Here is a 25,329-nt window from a genome sequence, read left to right as displayed (position 1 = left end):
CTGAAATCATCATAAAAGGTTTTTTATACTGCTACCATTATTGGTATTTCAATTGTTCTTTTGTTTAGATGTTTCAAAAACATACTCTCGTATTTACGTTATTTATTACGTATTTACCCAAGGCATGTGACTTTAATCCGTAGTCTAAGTTTGTTAGCAGCGTTTTTCATAATGGAATATAATTGTTTTGTCATATTTCTTAACCATCAATAAAAATTGACAGTACACAATGGGTGGCTGCAAAGGTACATTTATAATGGCTTCGTGTTATGCATGAGAACTGATCAGAATAAAATTCCTGTATTGTATTTATACAAGATTGCACATGCATTTAGGGTCGAGTCATTCTTGTTGAAGGCCGTACATTGACCTATAATAGTTTATTTTTATAATTTCTAATTTGGATGGAGAGTTGTCTCATTTGCACTCATACCACATCTTTCTATATATATTGTTTTTAATATGCGTACTAAGAATTATTATGTTTCATTTTCAGAAACAGAAAAGAGGATGAAGACTATCATGTATATGACAAACCTTCAGAAACATATCAAATATACAGAGGTAGACAAATTGGATATGAAAAGACGTCAATTCAGCAATGATTTTATAATACGAATCAAACATCAACAATATAATTATTGTAAACAGAAATAAATCAAATGTTTATTCAGCAGAAAACTAAAATATATTTCTGTCTATCTCCTTTAACATATTTTATTATATATAATGGTGATAAAGCAATTAGCAGACTTCAATTAAAATTCGATCAACGTACGTATATGCTTAAAAATTACAACACAAGATCCAAATAAGTAATATGTTCATCAGACAGCCGCAAAACAAATAAAGACGGCGTAAAAAATGATACGACAATATATCTTCCTGTTTATCAAATAAATTCAGAATAATTTTTAGGGATTAAATTACATTTACTTTTTGTTGAAATTTTTATATCTCTTGCATTTCTTTCTTCTTCTCAGCAACTATCCATTTAGAGGCAGAATGACAAATCACTAACATTTTGTCCTCAGCCTATCTCATCACTTATCATTTTACAAATAACAACGTTGGTCTTATATACTCTTTATATATTATATTTTTATAATAAATTTCAATTCAATCTTATTGTTTTCACATTCTTCTGAATTAAATCATGCACATGCCATAAATAGTAAACTGAACCTGTTCGACTTCTATAGAGATATTGAAAACACAAAATCCAATGAATTCGTCAATTGTATAATACCTTAGTATGGATCACTAAATTCTACAAATGCGAAATTAAAGGGGGAACAAGCACGTGGTGACATATATGACCAAACACCAAAAATGGCTAGGTTTAAAACATTTAAAAACGCTGCATGTGTTTTCAGCCTACATTAGTCAGAAACCTTTAGTTCAGTGGTTGTCGTTTGTTGTTCTGATTCACAGGTGTTTCTCGTGTCTTGCTTTAATATTGATAAGGCAGTTAGTTGTTCTGATCGAATTGTTTGACACTAGTCGTGTTGAGCCCTATATAGCTTGCTGTTCAGTGTGAGTCAATTGAGGCCGTAATATGACCTTTAACGGTTTCCGTTTTACACATTGTTACTTGGATAAAGAGTTGTCTCATTGTCATTGTTTTTTTTTTTATATCTAAACAGTATGTAAGAATTTGAAAGCTAATAACATGTACCTGTTACACTTTGCCAGATTAAGAAATATTGGCGTTAAGGGAATAGAACACACGTTCCACATCATTCATAGTCACATATCCAAATAACTTTGAGTAAGCTTATTGTCAATGGTACCACTACATCTAGAAAAGCTAGTACATGTCACACCCACTCGTATGCCATACGTGTTAACGACACATTTTTATTTCTAGCCCCACCATAGGTCAGGTTCTACAAATCGTCACGTTGATTTTTTGTGTGAGAAAGGGGGTATCTGTATGATATTGCCTGTACACGAACAAATTATCGATAACTGTTGATTTGATTTCAATAAATGGCAGTTTGCAAGCTTAATTTTAACTTGAAATAATTGTTCTTTCTAGATTGACGACTATAATGTCTACCTTCAAAGCAAGTATCATTGCAAAGAATATATACAATCTTACTTTGAACACATGTGTTATACCCTGATACTGAAAGAGGGACGAAAAATACCAAAGGGACAGTCAAACTTATGCACTTTTTATAACAGCCAAAGATGTGTTAGTACTCATACAGACATTGGAAACTTTATGGCCAATAGCTTGAAATAATGAATTTACAGTCGAGTTTAACGCTACATAACGTGTCTATTTAAAGTGTTTTATTTTTATTTAATAGTTAATAAAAATTATGTATTATGAAAATTCTAACTATGAATGTGATTAATTAAGTGATTTTAGTAGCTGTGAAGGGTCCTCTATATTTTATTTGACATAACATAAACATCAATTTTTTAAGTAAAAACTGATTTGTATGTAGATATTGATATTGATTTTATCTAGTCATGGCTATCTGCAAATACCATTCTCATTCAAATCCGATGTTCTGAGGGGAATGTAGCGTATCAGAACATCTGATTTTAAAGAGATTGTGCATATACATGTTTAGTTTTATTTCATCAATAAATGGCCACTTTATAATTATAACACTTAGAAATTCATTTATCAAATCAATTACATGTCGGTCTAAAAAAAAGCCTTAATTTTAAAATGTAACCGTTTCTGTAACCTAACCTGGCAGTAACTTTCCAGAATAAACATAAAAAAACAACTTTTGAAAAAACAAATATTTAGTCAGTCTGTCAGATATATACTTGATAAAGCTTCTCAATGGTTAATAGCATTTGAAGCGTCATTCTATATTTTATAGTTTCTAGACAAAAGGCAAAAATACTTAAAAATGGTTGTAATATTTGTTTTCTGTCTCTGTTGTATCGAATAGACATTTATTACTGTATAAAATGCTTAAACTACATATATGTAAGTGACACTACAAACAACGGTATATTACTAGGTCCTCAACAAGCCCTACAAAACATCTTATCAGCTATCAAAGCAGGGTGTCGTAATTTCTGCTTCTCGCTATGTTTTGATATAGTTATAAAGCCAGCAAATACGAATATCTCATAAAACTAGTAAATGCACTGGGTAATAAATAAATACGGACGTCAAATCTGTTGTCTGTTCTCTCTTGGTAGCGTGAATAAATATAATCAATAGTAAAAATGATACGTTTATTAAACATCTAGAACTGCCGACATATTTCCATACAAGTACAATATTCCAACAATAATATATAATAAACATATACGGAGCGAAGATACTTAAATAATATTCTTACTTGCATTTTCGTAAGGGTCAAACGGGATTATCTTAAATAGTTTAAACATATTTATTCATCATCAATACAAATATATCATCATACAAAATACACAATAATAATAGGATTCGGAAACAAGCAATATATAGCTTATATTAATCCGTTTCCTTGAAATACCAACTCAAGTTAACTATTACATAAATATAGCATGCAATGTTACTATGATATGGAACAAGTATAAACTAAGTAACTATATAACAAAAAAGAAAGGAGAAAAAAAAATCATTTTAAAATAATGAAAATAAATACAACAAAAGAAGAAAAAAAAGTAAAAAAAAGAAAAAAGAAAACTGCACCGAAATACTACACACATGTTTAGATGAAATGCAACTTAGTGAGAATAGTGAATAACAATTTAACTTGTAAATCTCTTGCACTTTAGTAGGAAGTTTTGTACTTTTCCAAAAATATCTTTATTTTGGTCTAAATTTAGAGCTTGTGACCCAAATAAAAGTAAATTCGTGTTTAGTGTGACTGGATAATTAATTGAGAAAATAATGTCATTACGCAATTCGTCATATTTTTTACAATGCAATAAGAAATGAGCTGTAGACTCGATCAAACCACACGAGCAGTTTGAAGAATCTACTAGATTTCGCTTGAACAAATGTTCATTTAGAGAACTACTATTCATCCTTAATCTGGCATGTAATACTTGACCCATTCTTGTTCCAGTGTAGTAAAAATTTGGGCATTTATTATTTGGGTTTTTTATACGACTTTTAAAAATGCTTAAAGACGTAGAATTTCTCGTTTGGTCTGGTAACTTATTCCACAATTTAATAGACGAAGGAAGGAAATAATCGGAGTATAGATTGGTTCTTGTACGAATTTCCGAAGTATTTTGAGTCTGACGAGTGAAATGGTTATGTAAATTAACTATTTGATTTGGTACCAAGTTTTGTAAATAATATGGAGTTTCCTTATTCACCATTTTATAAAACATAGTGAGCTTGTGTTTTTCCCTTTTTTCTGAAAGTGTTTCCCAACCCGTTTCCTTATAAAGCATCTGTATCGAAGTTAATTTATTCCCACCTGTTACAATTCTCATAGCTTCAATTTGAACATTTTCCACTTTATTTATCAAGTATTGTGTTTGATTATCCCAAATGACATCCCCGTACTCTAATATTGGTCGAATGTATGAAAAATACATTTTTTCTAAAGTGAACCTATTCAGTACAAAACGCATCTTCCTAAGGATATTTATTCTATTGTATGCACGTTTAACTATATATTCAATGTGAATATTCCATAATCCATTATTTGAAAAAATAATACCTAAATGTTTATGAGTAGAAACTTCTTGAAGATCAGTGTCATTCATTTTTAAGATCGGATGACTAGGTTTTATTGATTTTCTTGAAATAATCATGGTTTCTGTTTTTTGTGAGTTAAAGTTTACAAGCCACTTAGAGGACCACATATGAATTTTTTTCAGATCTCCATGAAAAAAATTCATATGTGGTCCTCTAAGTGGCTTGTAAACTTTAACTAAACTTAAATATAACAATGACAATATAAATAAAATGCAAGGCATACAGCTATCTGCGCTGCTTCTTACCTCTAGGAACCCCCGGGATGAGCCTTGCTGCAAGACAAAAGTAAACACAGCAAAGACTGACGAACGTGACGTTGCACTGGTATTTATTTCAAATTACCTGAAGTAAATATTCTAAGCAGGAAGAAAAACAACGTAAAACGCTTACATAAAATATAGGAGTCCTCGACTCAAAATGCTTATAATAATACAACCTTATAAATAAACAAATCTAGACATATCAATTCTTCCAGTTAAGAACTCATAAACGAACACTTTTGGGTTCACGCTTAAAATATTGACCCAACGGTAACGTTCTGAACAATACATGACAAAGTTGCGCCATATACGACGTTATCGATACAGCTAATAACATAAAGTAAAACGTACGTTAATTACTCATTCAATATACTAAATACTAGAAATAACTTCTGACAACTTATATAAACTCTCTTAATATAATAATAACAATATTCCTTTACTTGGAAATAACCAATATACACATTTACAACACTGCCCCTCCCCCAGAATACATTTCGTCCTCGAAATATGGTCTTGTCAACTCTGACAACTGATACATTTAAAAATATTCTGTTCACAATATTCATACGTACGTAATCCTCTTATCATACAAATAAAACAAAATTAAACATACATGAACAAACTACTGCGCCTGTTAATGTCATAGAAACTAATGTCTGTGTTAACAAACTAATGTGCCTGTTTATACTTTAAAAGGCAAAATACATTTTTCTAAAATTTTCTTCCAAGTATGAATATCTTCTCTTATACCTATATAACAGTAAAGTGTCACGAAAAAACAAAGTTCTATTTTTTTTTTCATCCAGTTACAGCACTAATATACTTCATTTAAAATTCAATCCAAGATTCTCCATTCTAACAGACACTGGAATTATAAAAATCATGAAGGTCAACTTCTTTTAAACACCCGGCTAACCATAAGCCGACAGATGTCCTATTAAGTTCTATACCACAAGGGTACCCCGCGTATAAATATATACACCATCTTCGATACTGATTCACCATACAAACATATAAGTATACAAATTAGTACAAGGTACAACAAATAAAGAAAAATGGTCATCAGTATTCCCCGAGAAATATCTAAAATGGTGTAGACTATAGCTCAGCATACCCATGGTGTAACCTAAATGCATATTACAATCTAGACTAATCATTAGCCTTAACTTATTCTCGCACCAAAACAAAAATGGCACCTAAAGTATCCCAACTGTCAATATACACCCACCGAAAGCAGCTTCCCACCAAAATAGTATTAAACAATCTTTTCTGCATAAAAACAACAACAATTCAATAGGACCATCAAATTCCAGATTCTGATAAAAAATCTCAAAACAATTTCAATATCACAATATTTTCCTTAAAGTGCAAATTCTATACATATTGGTGCTACGTATACTGTATTCTCAGTGGATAAACTAATATTACAATTCTTTCTCAATAAACAAATTAATCAATTTTTACATTTTATCAATCACAAAAAAATCACACAAGTTTCATATCTACATTATAAAAAGTCCTAAATCTACTCAAAAATATTCTGATATTTGGCCAGTAGGCTTATCTGCTATATAGGCCTAACTATTTCTGATAATTCTGACTTGTAAATCCAAACTGTGGGTTCCCTCCAAAAGTATTCATATTTTCTGGTTTCCCTCTCTTTCCTCTTGAGAAAGGACAATCTCTGCTGTAATGTCCCTCTTGGTGGCATGAGTAACATGTATTTACTCTGTTCTTGTTGTTGGCATTAAATTGGTCTTTCTTCCTAACATTATGTCTATTCAACGGACCAAAATTTTCTCTTTCTTGCTTCTCAGTTTTAAATAGATCTTTTATCTCATTTAAATCCTGCTTTATGTCTTCAACATCCATTTTGAACTCCTTTTTCAAATTGTCTATGCCCATTTTAAATTCTGCATGAGTGACATATTGGGTTGGATTCTCCGTCCGATATACCTCGAAGTCTTCTGTTTTCTCTTGTTCTATACAGTTTGCATCGGTATTTACTTGTCTGACATTAACGTTTTTATTTACATTTTTTCGACAACACTTGTGCCATGTGACTATATTTATTGCATCCTGCAATGTTGCTGGCTTCTGTATGAGGACCTCATAAGCTAGTGACTGGTCTGGTAGACCTTTGATAAAGTGTTTTGAATCGGTCCAGCAAACTCAAGTCATTTACTTCAGGGTATGCCTTGCTTACTTGTCTCTCCACACGAGATGCATATTCTTGTATGCTTTCTTTGTGGTCCTGTTTTATAAACTGCAAATTGGTCCTATAAGTTTCTGGTAATATATGGTCCCCAAATCTCTGTGACATAGCCTTATGAATATATTTGATATCTTTATGGAATGGCATAGGAAGCTCATTTACATATACTAGGGCTTCATCTCTCAGACAATTTAGAATAAGTTCCTCTATTTGTCTGTCATTGGACCATCTAAACCTATTACTCAGTAAACTAAACTGTGTCCACAAGGCCTTGAAATCCCCTTTACCATCAAAGAATGGACTTCTAGGTTTTGGTTCTTCCCTTTGTAGTTGCTGAATATGACTACTTTCTCTTACATAATTTGTACTAACTGGACGTGGTGTATAAATGCTGTCAGTACTTGGACCAGCTGGTAATTGTTGGGTCACTGATACCTGGTTATTTTGTTCAGTTGTGGTCATGCTATTTTGACTGAAATTCTGCGTATTGGTGTTGTTTTCAGCCACATGGTTACCCCTTGCTAATTGAGCTATATTTTCCTGATTTAGCTTAACTTGCGTGCTCATCTCTGATACTTGCGTGCTCATCTCAGAAACTTTCGTCTTGAGATCAGAAAATCTATCATTTTGATTTTTTAATTGTCTCTGAATGTCCGTTAGAATAGCAATAATATTGTTATCATTCAAATTCGTCTTACTTTCCTCAATTGTCCTAGTATTCTGCACAGACGAGTTTATCGGGCTTACTATGGGGCTGTAGGTAGATAAATTAACATCATCTTCTATACCCAAATCTATCAAATTACAGGGCTGATCAGTTCCGCTCTGTGAAATAATCATATTCTCCATACTTTCCCCCCTTCCAAAATTTGGAGCTGGGATTTTTCTATTCCTAAGATCCATGTTTAAAACAAACAGTTTTATGCCAATAGAAGCTAACTGCACCTCTATTCCCCTAATAAATACTTATGTGGAAGCTAAATGTACCTCCTTTATATATTTTTTTTCTCTAGGAAGCTAATTGCACCTACTTAATATTTTTTTCTTTAAAGGAAGCTAAATGCACCTCCTTAAAAAATATTTAAAAAATTTAGGAGCTAAATGCACTCCTGTATTTTCCAAAATAATCCATTCAACACAGAATTATGTATAGAGCTAAATGCACTCCATACACAATATATGTCACTTAGTGTGTTCCATACAAATTAATATTTCTAAAAATAGACGTGCCAAATTCCTTGAAACGTGAGAACTAAACCGCTGCCACCATTGTCGTAATTTCTGCTTCTCGCTATGTTTTGATATAGTTATAAAGCCAGCAAATACGAATATCTCATAAAACTAGTAAATGCACGGGGTAATAAATAAATACGGACGTCAAATCTGTTGTCTGTTCTCTCTTGGTAGCGTGAATAAATATAATCAATAGTAAAAATGATACGTTTATTAAACATCTAGAACTGCCGATATATTTCCATACAAGTACAATATTCCAACAATAATATATAATAAACATATACGGGGCGAAGATACTTAAATAATATTCTTACTTGCATTTTCGTAAGGGTCAAACGGGATTATCTTAAATATAACAATAACAATATAAATAAAATGCAAGGCATACAGCTATCTGCGCTGCTTCTTACCTCTAGGAACCCCCGGGATGAGCCTTGCTGCAAGCCAAAAGTAAACACAGCAAAGACTGACGAACGTGACGTTGCACTGGTATTTATTTCAAATTACCGGAAGTAAATATTCTAAGCAGGAAGAAAAACAACGTAGAACGCTTACATAAAATATAGGAGTCCTCGACTCAAAATGCTTATAATAATACAACCTTATAAATAAACAAATCTAGACATATCAATTCTTCCAGTTAAGAACTCATAAACGAACACTTTTGGGTTCACGCTTAAAATATTGACCCAACGGTAACGTTCTGAACAATACATGACAAAGTTGCGCCATATACGACGTTATCGATACAGCTAATAACATAAAGTAAAACGTACGTTAATTACTCATTCAATATACTAAATACTAGAAATAACTTCTGACAACTTATATAAACTCTCTTAATATAATAATAACAATATTCCTTTACTTGGAAATAACCAATATACACATTTACAACACAGGGCTTCGAAGTTATTGCGAAACTGCCATGTAAGAGGTGGCGTAAATCAGATGTTGATACTAACAAAATCAAAAGAAAGTCATTGTACATACATGAACAAGTCTTTTTTATCATGCAATACAATAAAACAGTTGACTTTTCCAAGTTTAAACTAAGACAAGTTGACAGAATTGCAATTGCTTTAATTCATAAATAAAACAAAATGGAAAACGTAGATACACATATCTTTTGTGATACTTTGTCAAAAATATCTCTGATTCAAAAATAAAATTACCTCAGACTGACATCATGAAGACGCTTTATATCTTGACTGACAACAAATTTGCTACGTTAGGAAGACATTTGTTAATCAACTATAAGATTTCCCATGGTAACTAACTGTGTCGCTCTTCTAACCGACTTGTTCCTTTTTATCTTATGAGGCTTAACTTTTCATTATAAAGATGAAGCCCTCTCATGAAACATGTTGAATAATTAAAAAATTATGTGACTAATAGTGTACGTCTGTCCCATCGAGCTTGAGATGAAGGATACAACAATACAGTTAGGTGTGCCTCATATCTTGATTTATTTCTAGAAATCAACAATAAGGGTCGGTTGAAGAATCAAAACTTTACAACAAAATAGACGACTTCTGGTTTTCAATTGAGGACTTTTCATTTTCTTTTAGCACAACTACAGCTGGGCTTGGACACGGAGTAGATATCTCCAGATTGACACGATATATACTGGCTTTTATTTCCTATAACAATGTATAATATGTATAATGATTTCCTTGATATAGGGTTGCTGTTCACAAGGAAGCTATTCAACCCAGAATTGTTCTTAGGTTCATGAGACATAGATTATAAGTTTAAAACCTACAGGTGTCGAACTATTATGTTTTTTTTAGTTTAATTTGCAGTTTGCAGTATAAACTATATATCAAGTAATCTAATTCATTTCTTGCACTCATTTTAACACAGCCGTTAAGATGTATCGCTTATTTGGTTTCGTTCTGGCGAGTTCAAAAAGTATTTGCATTCAAAACAACTTACATGTTTTCCAGTCACCATTATTAATACTGGTTGTAAAGTACGATGACCTACCTATCTAGTTTCTATAGAGTTTAAATTCTGAACAATGGTATGAACGAAACTATTTATATATAGTACACTACAACGTTATAGTTAGAACTGGAAATGCAATATCTAATAACCATGACAATTCTAAATCAAACATGGATACTCTTCATGGTTTCCAGGATAAATAAAGAGAAAAAATACTTCCGACAAACAAATTGATGTATGCAATGACATTGAAGTGCACTTTACGTTTCCACCAGCAACATTGATTCACAAAACCTCTATCGAGATGTAAAACACATTTCAATGTTAATTCATCACATAACCATCGCGCTTCTGAATCCTACATATAGACATGTAGAATAATTTAAATGATTAATTTGTGTCAATAAAATGAAATGCAAGGTTCAGCAACCAAATTAACACAACATAAAATGGATACACATCTTTTCAATATTTCAAGCTTGGGTATTTTGATGATCAGATACGTGTAGTTCTTTTTTAAAAACAAATCACAATGTACTGTTGATTCATTTATTTTCGTTGTTACCAATTTTTGTAGGTTGAGGAAAACTTGCACTTTCGTGGATATTTAATTCTAGGTTTTGCCAAAGTCTATACGCAAGCAAATTGAAAATTTTAAATTCGTTGAACATTTAAATTCGAGGCTCTCCTGTACCAACTAAATCCACGAAAATTAATGTATCCACAGTATGCAATAAAACAAATCACATTAACATATCAAATATCACTAGTGCAATCCACAAATTTATGGAACCTTAAGGCAATGAACAAGAAATAACTTTGATGCCTAAATCTGAGAAAAACAATAACCACAGTTTAATGTCAGTGTTCGTAGTATAATGTTCTAACAAAAAAGGTATATAGTTGTAATTTTATAGACGCCTGCTGACGAACATTCAACACTATGCATGTAGCTGTATCTAAAAGTGGGGTAATAAACTCATCAATCGAAAATAAACTGACAACACCATGGCTAAAAATGAAAAAAAAAACAGACAGATAATAGTACATAAGACACAACATAGAAAATAAAGACTGAGCAACATGAACCCAACTGGGGTGATCTCAGGTGCTTCGAAAGGGTAAGCAGATTCTGCTCCTCATGTGGCACAAGTCCTGTTGCTCATGTTATTACAAACCCGGTAACTTGTTTAATTCGGTAGTTCATGTAGGTCACAATTATAAAATGTGTGCCATTGCCAAACACATGAGATAGTTCTATATGTATTACATAAACATAAGAAGATGTTACATAATGACGAACGTTGTAAATATCAACAGGCGACATAAATGACGTAGATGTTAGCATATCTACATTACACCTACTACATTTAACAACACACTCAAAGACTCAAAGAAATAAATAAAAAGACGAAAGGATCTGATTTTCAAAGGTGACCTGTTTGCTCGCTCGTAATCGGTTGTCTATAAATATAGTTCCTGGCATTTTCTATGAATGTTAACCTTTAGTACTGTGTTTTTTTACATATAAAAAACTATGGCTAAAAGTATTAGTTATGTAATTTCTTTTAAAGTGAACTTTATGTTATTTTTGTATTATGGTTAATATCATTGGGGCATTGTGGGACTATGTGTCAAATTGTATGAAGGGCAACTCTGCCCATTCAAGCAGCGACGATTCGCACGTGTCTTGTGACTTCATTTCATGTTTAAGCAGTTCCGAATTAGTAAATTCTTGAGTTTACGCCAAGAGGAGCATCAGCTTTTCAACTTTTGTTTCCTTTTGTAGACTTTGTACCTCAAATGTTTTATCTGAAAAATATTTCTTCACTGGGAACCCCAGAGCTGAAACGTGCACACGTCAGTTTAGCAGGGACATTACTCTGTACCCCTATTTTTGTCATTTTTGCACATGGAATCTTTACAGACGCTGTCAGTGGTTTAGAGTTCTGCTTGTCAACGACATGCCTAACAAGATAGTGAATACAGCATTCGAATAGGGACAGTTCGATTCATACTCAGAAATTTTGCAATCGTCGAAAATAGAAAACACCCTTTTTTATTCAATATAGATATTCTACATTATAAGGTGTCGACGATAAGTTAGAAATGGAACTTGAAAAACTTTTAAAAAGTTGAATTTGAAACAAAACTTTAACAAAAAGGTTGCCACATATGTAATATGATGGACACATCAACCTTCAAAAATAAGTGCCTTCCATGTTGTCTTCATCTTTCAATCCTAACAAATCTTCTAAACTTTAAGCTTTGCTCTTAACTTGTTAACAAATGATGAATATAATTTTCCCTTAAATTCTGCCATTCTTGTAGGTATTACAATGTTGCAAAAATGAACAGTTTGTCCAGTGGCACATATTACAGTCATGTCCAGATTCATCATTATACCATGCCGTAAAAACTCTATCGACAAATTCAATTTCAAATGAATAACGTCTTGTTTAACAAAAATATGATATGTGTGTGAAACATCTGAAATATACAATGATTGATTTATTTTTTGTTGGTTTTAACGCCACTTTAATTATTTGTTTGCTATATCATGGCGGCTAGCTTTTTGTATATGGTGAAGAAAGCTAGAACGCCCAGACAGAGCTACTGCCCTTCGGTTTGGAGATTGTCAAACATCGTTTTGGAATCGAACTAAGCTACTTCGTGTAGGGCATGTGGGGTTTGAACCCTGAAATAAGCAATCAAGCAATAATTTACACCAATGACACAAGCTTTTTTATCACTTTATACAGTTTTCGTTTGATCGATAGTTTTTGTCTTTTTGGAATATAAATTGAATATAGCAAGACTTGTTAAAACGAATTGAAGGAAAAAAAACGGTAGCTGAAGGCACAGTTCTTTAAAAAATATTTGTTGTCGGTGAGATGCTGTTTAGTTGAGGGAAATTCGTGTAGTCTGGCTTACAGTCAAACTAAGCACATGCCCATGATTATTGTTGTTGCTAGATAACTGTCTAATTGTCGTTTACTTCATATTGTCACTTTGATGTACAATACATAGTCCTACATAAGTATACATTTTAAAACATAAAGTTAAGATGTTATGTCATGCATAATTGAGTGCTGAAAAAAGCAAAAGATAGACTCAAAGAAATAAATAAAAAGACGAAAGGATCTGATTTTCAAAAGTGACCTGTTTGGTCGCTCGTAATCGGTTGTCTATAAATATAGTTCCTGGCATTTTCTATGAATGTTAACCTTTAGTACTGTGTTTTTTTTTTACATATAAAAAACTATGGCTAAAAGTATTAGTTATGTAATTTCTTTTAAAGTGAACTTTATGTTATTTTTGTATTATGGTTAATATCATTGGGGCATTGTGGGACTATGTGTCAAATTGTATGAAGGGCAACTCTGCCTATTCAAGCAGCGACGATTCGCACGTGTCTTGTGATTTCATTTCATGTTTAAGCAGTTCCGAATTAGTAAATTCTTGAGTTTACGCCAAGAGGAGCATCAGCTTTTCAACTTTTGTTTCCTTTTGAAGACTTTGTACCTCAAATGTTTTATCTGAAAAATATGTCTTCACTGGGAACCCCAGAGCTGAAACGTGCACACGTCAGTTTAGCAGGGACATTACTCTGTACCCCTATTTTTGTCATTTTTCCACATGGAATCTTTACAGACGCTGTCAGTGGTTTAGAGTTCTGCTTGTCAACGACATGCCTAACAAGATAGTGAATACAGCATTCGAATAGGGACAGTTCGATTCATACTCAGAAATTTAGAATCGTCGAAAATAGAAAACACGCTTTTTTATTCAATATAGATATTCTACACTTTTTTATTCAATATAGATATTCTACATTATAAGGTGTCGACGATAAGTTAGTAATGGAACTTGAAAAACTTTTAAAAAGTTGAATTTGATACCAAACTTCAACAAAAAGGTTGCCACATATGTAATATGATGGACACATCAACCTTCAAAAATAAGTGCCTTCCATGTTGTCTTCATCTTTCAATCCTAACAAATCTTCTAAACTTTAAGCTTTCCTCTGAACTTGTTAACAAATGATGAAAATAGTTTACCCTTAAATTCTACCATTCTTGTAGGTATTACTATGTTGCAAAAATGAACAGTTTGTCCAGTGGCACATATTACAGTCATGTCCAGATTCATCATTATACCATGCTGTAAAAACTCTATCGACAAATTCAATTTCAAATGAATAACGTCTTGTTTAACAAAAATAAGATATGTGTGTGAAACATCTGAAATATACAATGATTGATTTATTTATTGTTGGTCTTTAACGCCACTTTAATTATTTGTTTGCTATTTCATGGCGGCTAGCTTTTTGTTTATGGTGAAGAAAGCAAGAGCGCCCAGACAGAGCTACTGACCTTCGGCTTGGAGACTGTCAAACATCGTTTTTGAATCGAACTAAGCTGCTACGTGTAGGGCATGTGGGGTTTGAACCCTGAAATAAGCAATCAAGCAATAATTTGCACCAATGACACAAGCTTTTTTATCACTTTATACAGTTTTCGTTTGATCGATAGTCTTTGTCTTTTTGGAATATAAATTGAATATAGCAAGACTTGTTAAAACGAATTGAAGAAAAAAAAACGGTAGCTGAAGGCACAGTTCTTTAAAAAATATTTTTTGTCGTTGAGATGCTGTTTAGTTGAGGGAAATTCGTGTAGTCTGGCTTACAGTCAAACTAAGCACATGCCCATGATTATTGTTGTTGCTAGATAACTGTCTAATTGTCGTTTACTTCATATTGTCACTTTGATGTACAATACATAGTCCTACATAAGTATACATTTTAAAGTTAAGATGTTATGTCATGCATAATGAGTGCTGCAAAAAGCAAAAGATAGACTCAAAGAAATAAATAAAAAGACGAAAGGATCTGATTTTCAAACGTGACCTGTTTGGTCGCTCGTAATCGGTTGTCTATAAATATAGTTCCTGGCATTTTCTATGAATGTTAACCTTTAGTACTGTGTTTTTTTACATATAAAAAACTATGGCTAAAAGTATTAGTTATGTAATTTCTTTTAAAGTTAACTTTATGTTATTTTTGTATTATGGTTAATACCATTGGGGCATTGTGGGACTATGTGTCAAATTGTATGAAGGGCAATTCTGCCTATTCAAGCAGCGACGATTCGCACGTGTCTTGTGACTTCATTTCATGTTTAAGCAGTTCCGAATTAGTAAATTCTTGAGTTTACGCCAAGAGGAGCATCAGCTTTTCAACTTTTGTTTCCTTTTGTAGACTTTGTACCTCAAATGTTTTATCTGAAAAATATGTCTTCACTGGGAACCCCAGAGCTGAAACGTGCACACGTCAGTTTAGCAGGGACATTACTCTGTACCCCTATTTTTGTCATTTTTGCACATGGAATCTTTACAGACGTTGTCAGTGGTTCAGAGTGCTGCTTGTCAACGACATGCCTAACAAGATAGTGAATACAGCATCTGAATAGGTACAGTTCGATTCATACTCAGAAATTTTGCAATCGTCGAAAATAGAAAACACCCTTTTTTATTCAATATAGATATTCTACATTATAAGGTGTCGACGATAAGTTAGTAATGGAACTTGAAAAACTTTTAAAAAGTTGAATTTGATACAAAACTTTAACAAAAAGGTTGCCACATATGAAATATGATGGACACATCAACCTTCAAAAATAAGTGCCTTCCATGTTGTCTTCATCTTTCAATCCTAACAAATTTTCTAAACTTTAAGCTTTGCTCTTAACTTGTTAACAAATGATGAAAATAATTTACCCTTAAATTCTGCCATTCTTGTAGGTATTACAATGTTGCAAAAATGAACAGTTTGTCCAGTGGCACATATTACAGTCATGTCCAGATTCATCATTATACCATGCTGTAAAAACTCTATCGACAAATTCAATTTCAAATGAATATCGTCTTGTTTAACAAAAATAAGATATGTGTGTGAAACATCTGAAATAAACAATGATTGATTGATTGATTGTTGGTCTTTAACGCCACTTTAATTATTTGTTTGATATTTCATGGCGGCCAACTTTTTGTTTATGGTGAAGAAAGCTAGAGCGCCCAGACAGAGCTACTGCCCTTCGGCTTGGAGACTGTCAAACATCGTTTTGGAATCGAACTAACCTACTACGTGTAGGGCATGTGGGGTTTGAACCCTGAAATAAGCAATCAAGCAATAATTTGCACCAATGACACAAGCTTTTTTATCACTTTATACAGTTTTCATTTGATCGATAGTTTTTGTCTTTTTGGAATATAAATTGAATATAGCAAGACTTGTTAAAACGAATTGAAGAAAAAAAAACGGTAGCTGAAGGCACAGTTCTTTAAAAAATATTTTTTGTCGTTGAGATGCTGTTTAGTTGAGGGAAATTCGTGTAATCTGGCTTACAGTCAAACTAAGCACATTCCCATGATTATTGTTGTTGCTAGATAACTGTCTAATTGTCGTTTACTTCATATTGTCACTTTGATGTACAATACATAGTCCTACATAAGTATACATTTTAAAACATAAAGTTAAGATGTTATGTCATGCATAGTTGAGTGCTGAAAAAAGCAAAAGATGGACTCAAAGAAATAAATAAAAAGACGAAAGGATCTGATTTTCAAAAGTGACCTGTTTGGTCGCTCGTAATCGGTTGTTTATAAATATAGTTCCTGGCATTTTCTATGAATGTTAACCTTTAGTACTGTGTTTTTTTACATATAAAAAACTATGGCTAAAGGTATTAGTTATGTAATTTCTTTTAAAGTGAACTTTATGTTATTTTTGTATTATGGTTAATATCATTGGGGCATTGTGGGACTATGTGTCAAATTGTATGAAGAGCAACTCTGCCTATTCAAGCAGCGACGATTCGCACGTGTCTTGTGACTTCATTTCATGTTTAAGCAGTTCCGAATTAGTAAATTCTTGAGTTTACGCCAAGAGGAGCATCAGCTTTTCAACTTTTGTTTCCTTTTGTAGACTTTGTACCTCAAATGTTTTATCTGAAAAATATGTCTTCACTAGAAACCACATAGCTGAAACGTGCACACGTCAGTTTAGCGAGACATTACTCTGTACCCCTATTTTTGTCATTTTTCCACATGGAATCTTTACAGACGCTGTCAGAGGTTCAGAGTTCTGCTTGTCAACGACATGCCTAACAAGATAGTGAATACAGCATTCGAATAGGGACAGTTCGATTCATACTCAGAAACTTTGCAATCGTCGAAAATAGAAAACACCCTTTTTTATTCAATATAGATATTCTACATTATAAGGTGTCGACGTTAAGTTAGTAACGGAACTTGAAAAAGTTTTAAAAAGTTGAATTTGACACAAAACTTTAACAAAAAGGTTGCCACATATGTAATATGATGGACACATCAACCTTCAAAAATAAGTGCCTTCCATGTTGTCTTCATCTTTCAATCCTAACAAATCTTCTAAACTTTAAGCTTTCCTATTAACTTGTTAACAAATGATAAAGATAATTTTCCCTTAAATTCTGCCATTCTTATAGGTATTACAATGTTGCAAAAATGAACAGTTTGTCCAGCGGCAAATATTACAGTCATGTCCAGATTCATCATTATACCATGCTGTAAAAACTCTATCGACAAATTCAATTTCAAATGAATATCGTCTTGTTTAACAAAAATAAGATATGTGTGTGAAACATCTGAAATATACAATGATTGATTTATTTATTGTTGTCTCATTATTCTTCTTAAAAATGATTTCAACAATCAGAATAAAATGTGTAATACACATGATACCCGTTCAAAAAGGCAACACATCTTGATGAAAATCATTCAACTTATGTCACCAAATTCAGATAGTAAGCTGCAATTGTCTCATATACTAGTCAACAAAAGAAACGATACAAGACTTTTTTCAAATTAAAGATAAAGTTTTCCGTTCATTGGACCAATATTGAAGGAAGTAATACTTAATAATTATGGAAATATAAATCCGTTTAAAAAAAAAAATTTTTTAGCTTTTGTGACGTTTTTTCGCGATTTTTATTGTTTTTACAAAATTTACATAAAACGACAATTTTAAAAACAGAAGTTCCAACTAATGATGCCAACCTCTCATTTAAAGGTAAAGACAGTGTTTGCCATCAATTTGTTTTTAAAAATCATACAGTTTCTTCGTTTATTAGTTAAGCAAAGTTCGGCCCAACTAGAAATCGTTAAAATGTATACATTATCAACTGATTTACCATAGACAGTATGTGTAAAGTGATATTCAAAAAGCGGTAACAATCTTAAAACTAATCCGAAAGGTTCCAAATTGATTGTGTATTGTTTTCATATCTAAAGCATCAATTTGAGACGAAAATAAAAAAAAAATTTTGCAATTTTTGAGATTTCAAAAAACACTTTTTTTCCCAAAAATTAAAAAAAAACAATATTTCAACCCATTAGTTACAACATGAACATAACTTGATTAGCATATTGAATATTTTTAAACAAATTTGAAATTTTATTCAGTACTTAGAAAATTATGTGTCGATTTTTTATTCAACTTTCCGCAAAACTAATTTACACCCTATGATCGTTTACACGGAATTTAGATACTTTCCGAAAAGTTTTGATTTTCATTATCACATGTGCATACATTGCAAATGAAAGCTTTTTAAAATAGTGTATATCATTTTGTTTTATATGTAACACTTTTTGATAAATTTTATTTCAAAGTCGTGTATCGTTTCTTTTGTTGACTAGTATATTTTGCACGTGTTTCCTCCAGATCAATACTGTTAAGCCCTTGTCACACCATAGCACGCTCGCGATCTAAAATATATCCAGATCGTGATTTGGTCGCGGTATGAGTGGCAAGATATTGAATTTTTCGTTGTTTACACGATGCTACTACGTCTTGATTACATTTCTATAACGATCTCTGTACGAATATATCACGTTCCCGGCAGGATTATTCTGCATCCTCATTACGATTATCACGATCTTATTAATTATTACGCTCATCAAAATTTCACTACGACCATAAGATATTCGATTACAACACGATATTATCACGCTTCTACTGCGATATAGCAAGCTCTTACCATAGTCATACTAAGATCATATTTCGTATACATTACGATTTACTACGCTCTCAGCAATTACGTCATTATCATGTTCAGTATAAAAACTGTTACATTCTTTCTTTCTCTCATGTATACGTACATTTCCCGGAAACAACGCATGAGCATCATTGCCACCAACATATACTACAACAAGTCGGTGTAGAGGTAGAAGTGGAGATACCTTCTTATTCTTCTTCTCCGCTCTCTCAATACTAGTAACAATTTCAAGGATCTGGTTTAATATAAGATTGTTTATCTGTGTAAATGATTGTAGAAGCATTACTACATGTACATGGTCTTGTGTTTCAATGGTTCAATTAAAATTCAGTTTCAAACAAAACACGTAAAGCTTTTTTTTTATGTAAAAATGAAAATGCACATGACTATATCTCGAAATGGTCGTAGTATAGACGTACAGGTCGTACAAATAGCATAATGAGGACGACATGAACCCGCTAGAATCGTAGTAAGGACTTGAACAGCTTGGTATAATCGTGGTATAGTGGTAGAAGAAGAGTGGTTGGGTCACGGTGAAAACGAATGGTCGTAGTGAGGTCGTAGGAACGTCGCTGCTAGATCGAAATGCAGTATCGCCGACAAGAATCACGCGCTCACTACGGTCTCGCTATGATTGTACAGCGACCTTTGCGATAACAACTGTTGCCGGATAATATTTTACTTAAGTACCGTCTTTGTTTTGTATCTGACTTGTAAGACGTTTCAAGAAAGAAGAGGTACATTTTGCATTAAGAACATGTAGCAAATATAAACAGATTAGAAACTGTAATACTCATATGTTAATGTAAGTTACAGTTTTATTTAAACAGACAAAAAGATTACTTCCCATCAGCCGAGAGTTTATTTTTCCCATGAAATTGATGAGTCTTAAAACAAAAACATGCGTTAGGTAATAAATCAATGTCGTACACATTTCAAACTTTTAAAATGCAACTTCACTAGTAAGTAATGTATGAAAATGTTTCTAAGGTAGTAAGCAAGCTTAAATTGGATATTTATTTGGGGAAAATGCAAAACAGAAAGTCCAAAATCATTGGCAAAATCAAAAGTTTAAACACATCAAACGAACAGATAACAACTGTTGGTAATTGAAATTTCTATGAGCCAATATGTGTTTTTATTATAAAAAGCATAATGAACATATGACCGACGAAAACGGCATACCATAACAGTGGGGGGACTTAGCGAACTCCATAATAATATTGAATTCCGTATTTTCTTTGAAAACTTATAGTTATTTCCCTTTGACTTTAAAGCTGAATTAATGATGGGAGTAACTATATTTTTAAACATGAATTTCAAACACAAGGGAGACACATGGAATTCATTATCTGGTTGTTGACAGCTAATTCTTTCAACAAATACTATGACAAAATGAAGATTGTCACCCATGAGATAATCTTTAAATTGAATATTGATCTAAATCGTCATTTATAATGTTGATATTATTTTGTTAAGGGGGTTCGCGGGTCTAAATCATTTATATAGGATTTCTCTATATTTTTCTATAAATGAACTTTATCTTATAGTTAATAGAAAAATAAAATAAAAAAGTGGGGTCACCGTTCATTTGCGCTCACAATCTGCCTTCGAAAGAAGCATACATTTTTGTAAAGGTGTTTTTTTCTGTTGAAGTAATAGGAGAAACAAAAGTAATATCGAAATAAAAAAAAAAATTATTACAGAAATCGCTAAAAATTTTACAATAATTTAGTTTAAGTACAGCTTATATGGAAATTATATTAAAAAAGATAGGTCACCGATGAGTTGAAAAAGATATTTCAATTTTAGAGCCAAAAAATGGCATTTTTCCACCAAAGGGAGATAATTTGGAACTTTTTCAATGATGTATATATTTTAAAAGTCATCTGGGGCCACCACGAATTGATTGTTTTGAATGATTTTTTGTATCATATGATAAAGTAACAACTACAAAAGGAAATCAATAAAATTTGTAATGAAAAACAAATGTTTGATTTTTTTCTGAAATTTTTATACTCTCGAGCCTCCTTAAAAGCAAAGTTTGACACAAGGTTGCATAGCGTATACTTTATTGCTATAATTATAATTTAATAATTGAACTGAAAAAGATATATGACAACAATTGTACGTGCAAGGAGAGACAACTGGACTTCAATTGTCTCTAGAATATTTAACCTTGGCGGCTAGAGATGAAACATACTTTGTGTTCTACAATACAGAAGCGTATACGGCTCATCCTTTAAAAAAAAAAATTTTAAATTGTCCACTCTACGATTTTTATAAAACAAATTACACGAACATGTCACGTTATTTGTATTCTGGATTTGGGTTAAAATTATTCAGAATGATACCATATGTTGTAAAAAATATTAAAATCAAACGTTTCATTCCTATTCACATATGCACAGAAAGGCTTTGTAAAAATTCTAATAAATGTTTCTCCATTTTCATTTGACATGTTTATGAATAATGCTGTCAAACTTATTTCTCACATGATCACTTAATTATCCATAGTTGATGTTTTTTGTTGGGTTCGGGTCCCTTAGTCTTTAGTTGTCTACGTTGTGTCTTATGTGCTATAGTTTGTCTGTTCGTCTTTTTATTTTGAGCCATGACATTTTCAGTTTATTTTCAATCAATGAGTTTGGTATCTTTTATCCCTCTTTTGATCTGTTCTGAGAGCAAACGAGTATCAATATGGTAAAAATATGTGTGGAACGGTGTGAAAAATGTCAAAGCTCTTGTAAGCAGAGCTAAAACTTTTCTAGGAAAATTTGCAGTAGAAATACGTTTTATATATGGATGTTTTGCTCTAGTTATTTTTTGGATCCATGACAAATAATATCACTCTCACTAGAAATTTTTAAACATGCATGATATGAAATTATGAATGTGCATTACCTTAAGGCGTGTGAGTTTAACCTTTTACCTCAAGATCAAAATGCTGGACTTCTAAAACACTAAATAGCAACCAGTCTCTTCCGATCCGTAAATATTCTCTAGTTAGTAAGTTCTGCTTCACGTCAAACACATATAAAATTCTTGTTGTATCAATCTTTAATATGAAATGTTAGACTTGTCAAGTAGTTGCAAAACAATGCTTGTTAAGAAATAAATAAAAGGAAGTAATTTAAAAAAAAAACCAGCTAATTATGCTCTTGTTGTTTTACTAACAGAAGACACATAACTATGATGAAAACATGCAACGAACGTAAAGAAACCAAATGGGGAAACGGTACACAACACACAACGTCCTGAACCAACAATATGTTTGTAACACCCGTGTATATTCAAGTAAGCATCTACGACTAGTCTGTATTTCAAGTTGTAAGTATCATCAATATTATAGTCATTTGAAGACTCTTGTGACATGTCTTATCATCATAGAAAACAACAATAAAAATTCATCGCACCCTAAAAAAATCCACATGAGAAATAATTGAAATTACAATGATAATTCTCTTAGTTAAAGTAAAATGAATCGCATTCAGTGCACAATGTTATAAATTCATCTGCTTTAATTTAGCATTTTTGGACTTAAATCCTATTATTATCCTCTTAGAAAAAATGTATTATTATTAAATTGTGTTAAAACATACATTCTAATCAATTATTTAGTTTTTTCAATGTGAACAAACGCAGTTCTTACTTACATCCCTTTTTTACAATAGACACTCGCATTCGACATAAAATGAACTTACTTGATTCGCACTTTATATACACTGGAAATAGGCTTACATGAATTAATAAAACTGAGAGTTACATAAAGACATTCGAAGTAGATTCTTAGACAAAATATAAAGGTTACTAATAAAATAAATAGCTCAAAATACAGTATAAATGCGGTATGAAAGCATTTAAAACTATCTGTAATGTACATCAATTGAACATTAAATAACGGACGTAATGATTGGCGACCTGATCAAAAACTTAACGCAATAATTACTATCACCAACATATATATGATAGATACATTTATATTTCTAATCTTAACATTTTTTTTCATTATTAATGATTTCTGATATACGAAAGTGGCGATTAGATTCAAATACGAGTTGTACCTGGTGATTATATTAGGGACATTTGGATTTTAAGGTACCACAATACAAATAGGTTACACCTATAATTCTATAGTTTTAAAACGCTGTTACTTTCTATATAATGATTGAAATTTTATAAAAGTGGTATTTATGGAAAGCTAACGGATTTCTCTTTCAAATTAATGCAATGTAAGTATTATACAACAATTATGAAATCAATTATAATGTTAAATGTGTCTACAAAATTTTACTAGAAATTTCAACTTTCAATTGAAATTAGCTTCTTCATGCATATCCCGCGAGGTGGATTTTAATATATGTTGTTTCTAGAGCTATAAATGATTATCTACAAAAGTGTGTCTCAGTTTTTTGATAGAATGTATAGATCAAATTTTACAACTCAATTATTATCTACGTTTATGTGGTAAGGATATTTACACTGATGATTTATCAGAGAATGGAATACGATAGTAGTAATATGAGACACCCTTTTGTAGCTCCTGCTGTGTTGATTAAGATTTCGTTTAAATTTCCTGTATATTTATAGAGATGCATATGATAGAGCTAAATGCATTAAAGTGATCCAGGTTTTGCCATTAATTATATAATAATTGATTACATAATGATTGTATAACACCAATATTGTATTCATTTAAAAGATAATCTTTTATCTACCTATATGTACCTCTTTCATTAACGTATAAGCAGTCTTAAGAAAGTAACAGCATTTTAAAGGTTAGAAATTTGAAGTAAAAAACTCTTTGTAATGTTATACCTTAAACCATTTATAGCCATCCGTCTATTATTAAAGACTGCATGTTTCCCTTTAAATGGTTTCGTCTAATAAATGTGTATTGGGTACGTTGCTCTCTTGTCTCAGATTACAATAAGGATTATTAAGCCATATACTTCCAACTGACTCTGAACCACAAATTATATTTCCGTCGCAGTAAGCGAAGACTGATTCATATTTTAGAAGAAATAACAACATGTTATTTCAAATCGTTGTGTACCGGCATTACTGTACATACTAATTATCAACATTCTATTATAATATATATTTGAACAAAATAGCGAGTCGGTTTTTTTACGGTCTATACGTAAATGAGTATTTGTAATAAACTATTTGCATGAATTTAAAAAAAAAACACTGGGCGCTATGCTTATTAACAATCAATTTAACTAATGTTTATATGTTGGTTTTAGGTAAACAGACAAATCACTTTCTATGTTATGTTCAATCGTTTCACTAGTGTCACTCCTGAGTGTATGTTTTTTTAGAACATACCTATCAACTGACCCGTATTCTGCGGGTAACCCGGGAATTCCGAAAATGACCCGATTTCACCCGTATTTCTTAGCCTTGAGATTGATTTTCATAAGTAATATTCCTTTGAAATACCGGCAAATTCGTAATTCTTCCATGAACAGGCAGTTCATCTAGCTATGTAAACTGTCAAATTGAGTGACCCATTAAGTGCATGGCTTCACTTGACAGCTTTGGGGTCAAATACACTGTAAATTAACACCAATTACCTTAGCTTTAGGTCGTAAATAAATTGCACTACTGGTTTACAAACATATTTGAACTACAGTTACTTCCCCTTATTTGTCACCATTCAAAATTATTCCTTATATTTACGTTTTATGGGTGAAAAAGAATAAATCATAAGAATATAAAATTCAAATACATATTGAACAATAACTTTTCATTATTTTTATACCTTTATACAAATTTTTTTTTAAATTTGAAAATTATTTTTGACATTTATACTTCCTTTAACTGTATCATGTGTATTACTATATTTTATCATAGTCTAATTTCCTTGTCAATTGAGAGATGAATGTT

General features: G+C 31.8%; 1 protein-coding gene across 2 annotated transcripts in view; it reads left to right on the top strand.

The window, feature by feature from the left end:
• Nucleotides 1-1,128, top strand: part of LOC139485904 (uncharacterized) — a 46,140-nt gene extending 45,012 nt beyond the window's left edge. For both annotated transcript variants that reach the window (XM_071270566.1, XM_071270565.1), the window contains exon 14: nt 497-1,128. In XM_071270566.1, coding sequence (XP_071126667.1) covers nt 497-605 — 109 coding nt within the window. In that variant the 3' untranslated portion in view covers nt 606-1,128. The remainder of the gene's footprint in view (nt 1-496) is intronic.
• Nucleotides 1,129-25,329: the final 24,201 nt, after the last annotated feature.

This window comes from Mytilus edulis, chromosome 8 (assembly GCF_963676685.1).
Source record: "Mytilus edulis chromosome 8, xbMytEdul2.2, whole genome shotgun sequence".
In the NCBI taxonomy this organism is placed as follows: domain Eukaryota; kingdom Metazoa; phylum Mollusca; class Bivalvia; order Mytilida; family Mytilidae; genus Mytilus; species Mytilus edulis.
Note: the sequence above shows the minus strand (reverse complement) of the source record. Positions and strands in the feature narration are given on the sequence as shown.